Genomic DNA, 2,579 nt, shown 5'->3' with positions numbered 1-2,579 from the left:
TTCAGTTTTAGAACATTCCTATCACCAAAAAATGATGCTTCACAGTTCTCTGCAGTCAGTCCTCTCTTCCACTCCTATACCCAGGCAACCACTGACCTTATCTATCAATTTAGTTACTTCAGAGCTAATTTTGTTACTCCTCCTGCTGCCCAACTGAAAATCTTGGGATTTCTCTTAACAGTCATCTTGAGTATCCTTTTCACATTTTTCTGTGTTGAATCTCTCACTTCCTAGATTCCATATCTTCCTCTTTATTGGTTTATACCCTCATATAGAGCAGCACTTTTCAACAGATTCTCAAGAATGGGTATACAGGGGAGGAAAAATAATTTCCCTCTACTCTTCTGAGTCTTTGCTGAAATCCCTGTAATAAAAGACAGATTAACAAGAGAAAAACAAATAGAAGTATCGTGTATACTTCATGTACACATGGACAATACCCAGGGAAAGAATTGAGTAACTCCCCAAGTGTGGGTCATTTTTCATCTACTGTGCTATGACACGTCAGGGAACCCTCTCAATCTTCTTGGAAATTTAAAAATATTATTTATTTGGAAATAAATTCTGCCCCATTTTCACAGTTCACTCGTTGTGGAAGTTCTGCCCTTGAGTTTGAGTACCCCCAGAAGTAAACTTTAAAATCCTAGACAAAAATTCAAATCCAAATACATTTTTAAAAGGTTGAAACATAGTGTACACTTCTTTTGGAGATCTGCCCATGTCAGTACAGGAAGATCTACCCCTTCAAAACACTTTCTAATTTTTAAAAGTGCACACATCTTAAACGTACAGTTGACTCGACCCCCCTTCTCCTTTGTACTTATCAGGGTAACCAACACCTGAGGTAAGATAATGAAATATTTCCATCACCCTAGGAGGTTCCCTTAGGCCCCTTGGCAGTCAGTATCCCCCCAAAGCAACTACTAGTCTGACCTTGTCATTATTTTGACTTGTTCATGAGCTTGATAAAAATGAACTTTTAATTTTATATACTCTAATGCTCCACTCTACAGTGGCTTCAGAATATTCTATATCCTATAAACCACACTTTATTTCATTGCCAACTGAACACTTATCTCCATTATTTATATTAAGAATGCTGCAAGGGGTGTGCTTATTATACTTGTGTGCAAATTTCCATAGGCTAGAGGAGAGTTGTTGGGCTAGAGGTGGCAAATCTGCTTTTCATTCCTATCTGATCTTTTTGCGTGTTGATGCGGAAAGAGGCATGGGATTGACGACCATACGTCCCTAGGAGTTCCCAAGCTTCTCTGGCAAAGCTGAACCTTCTGTCTCGCTGTCCCGTCATTCGTGATCGGAACAACGAGTCTCCTCTGATGGCTGCAAGCACTGAACTCGGCTCACAAAAAAGCCGTTGGCGCTTCGTTCCCAGTCCCGGAACTGCCGCGAGAGTGACGCCCGGCGTTTCCGCTGTCGAAGGGGCGGGGCCAGGTTGCGGAGCCGAGGCAGTCGCGGGCTGATGACGCAGAGCGCCGCGTGCTCCCCCACGTGTGCCGCATCTCTCTGGGTGCGTGTCGAGCGGCCCCGGCGGCGGCCGCCGCTTTCCTCGGGGGCGTAGTTGGTGGCAGCTCCCGCGCGAATACCTCGGCGGCTCCGGGGCTCCGAGCGCGAAGCAGGGAGCTTCGGTGGCTGCCCGGGGCGGAGGGCCCGCCGTCATGGAGCACCTTTTGCTGGAGGTGGCGGCCGCGCCGCTGCGGTTAATCGCTGCCAAGAACGAGAAGAGCCGCAGCGAGCTGGGCAGGTTCTTGGTCAAGCAGGTAAGACAGGGCGAGAGTAGGAAAGCCCGGGGCCACCCCCGCTCACCCCCACGCTCCCACCTCCCCCATCCCCAACCCTGCTGCGGGCCCCGTGGCCCTGAGCGGAGACGCGCGGCTTTAAGGGGACAGGGAAGCCGCGTTTTGCCACTTTGGTCCCTTACCCTAGGGCTGGCCAGTGGCGGAGGCGCCCGTGCGCGTTTGAGGAGCCTGGAAGGACTCTTTTGTTTTTCTCAGGGGGAGCCTTCCCTTCTCTTCCCCGGCTTACCCCTTTGCAGCGCTCTGGCTGCGTGCGGCAGACGGAACCTTGGGAAAGAAATGTGGTCGGTTTTTCTGTAATTGAGGTTGCGTGTCTGCCCTTTTTACGTGTGTATTACCTGGTGGTGCCGAGTCGAGTCACCCCTAATGGACTGGGTAAATGTTTCTTTTCTGCTCCGTCCGGTCTTTTCGGCCCACTGACAAGTATTGATTGTGTTCCTGCTGAGCGTAAGATACATTGTGGCACTTCGAGGAGTCAGCTACATTTGTTACGGTCTCTGCCCCCAGGGAATTTAGTGTCTGTATTTGGAGACAGTTCATAAACACACAAAATAACTGAAGGACAAGGCGAGACAGCTAGTACTAAGTGTATGATACTAACTGTAGGAATTATGAGATGAATTAGAGTTTTCTGGGAAATGGGTGCTCTGGCCTTTTAAGAGCCTTCACTCGTTAACTACCTCCTGTCTGAGTGGAGGACCTTTATCACGCTTTTTTTTTTTTCCAACGTGGCTTTTAAATTTTCTGTTCTGTGCTTCCCTCTCA

At 48.5% G+C, this 2,579-nt stretch overlaps 1 protein-coding gene across 2 annotated transcripts in view; it reads left to right on the top strand.

Annotated features, from left to right (window-relative positions):
* The first annotated feature begins 1,505 nt into the window (after positions 1–1,505).
* Positions 1,506–2,579, top strand: part of MDN1 (midasin AAA ATPase 1) — a 139,510-nt gene continuing 138,436 nt past the window's right edge. The window contains exon 1 of one of the 2 annotated variants that reach the window (XM_006200336.4): positions 1,506–1,778. In XM_006200336.4, the coding sequence (XP_006200398.2) occupies positions 1,677–1,778 (102 nt within the window). In that variant the 5' untranslated portion in view covers positions 1,506–1,676. The remainder of the gene's footprint in view (positions 1,779–2,579) is intronic. The other variant, XM_015235997.3, reaches the window with a different exon arrangement.

The sequence above is a fragment of the Vicugna pacos genome, chromosome 8 (assembly GCF_048564905.1).
Source record: "Vicugna pacos chromosome 8, VicPac4, whole genome shotgun sequence".
NCBI lineage: Eukaryota > Metazoa > Chordata > Mammalia > Artiodactyla > Camelidae > Vicugna > Vicugna pacos.
This window is presented reverse-complemented; position numbering and strand designations above follow the sequence as displayed.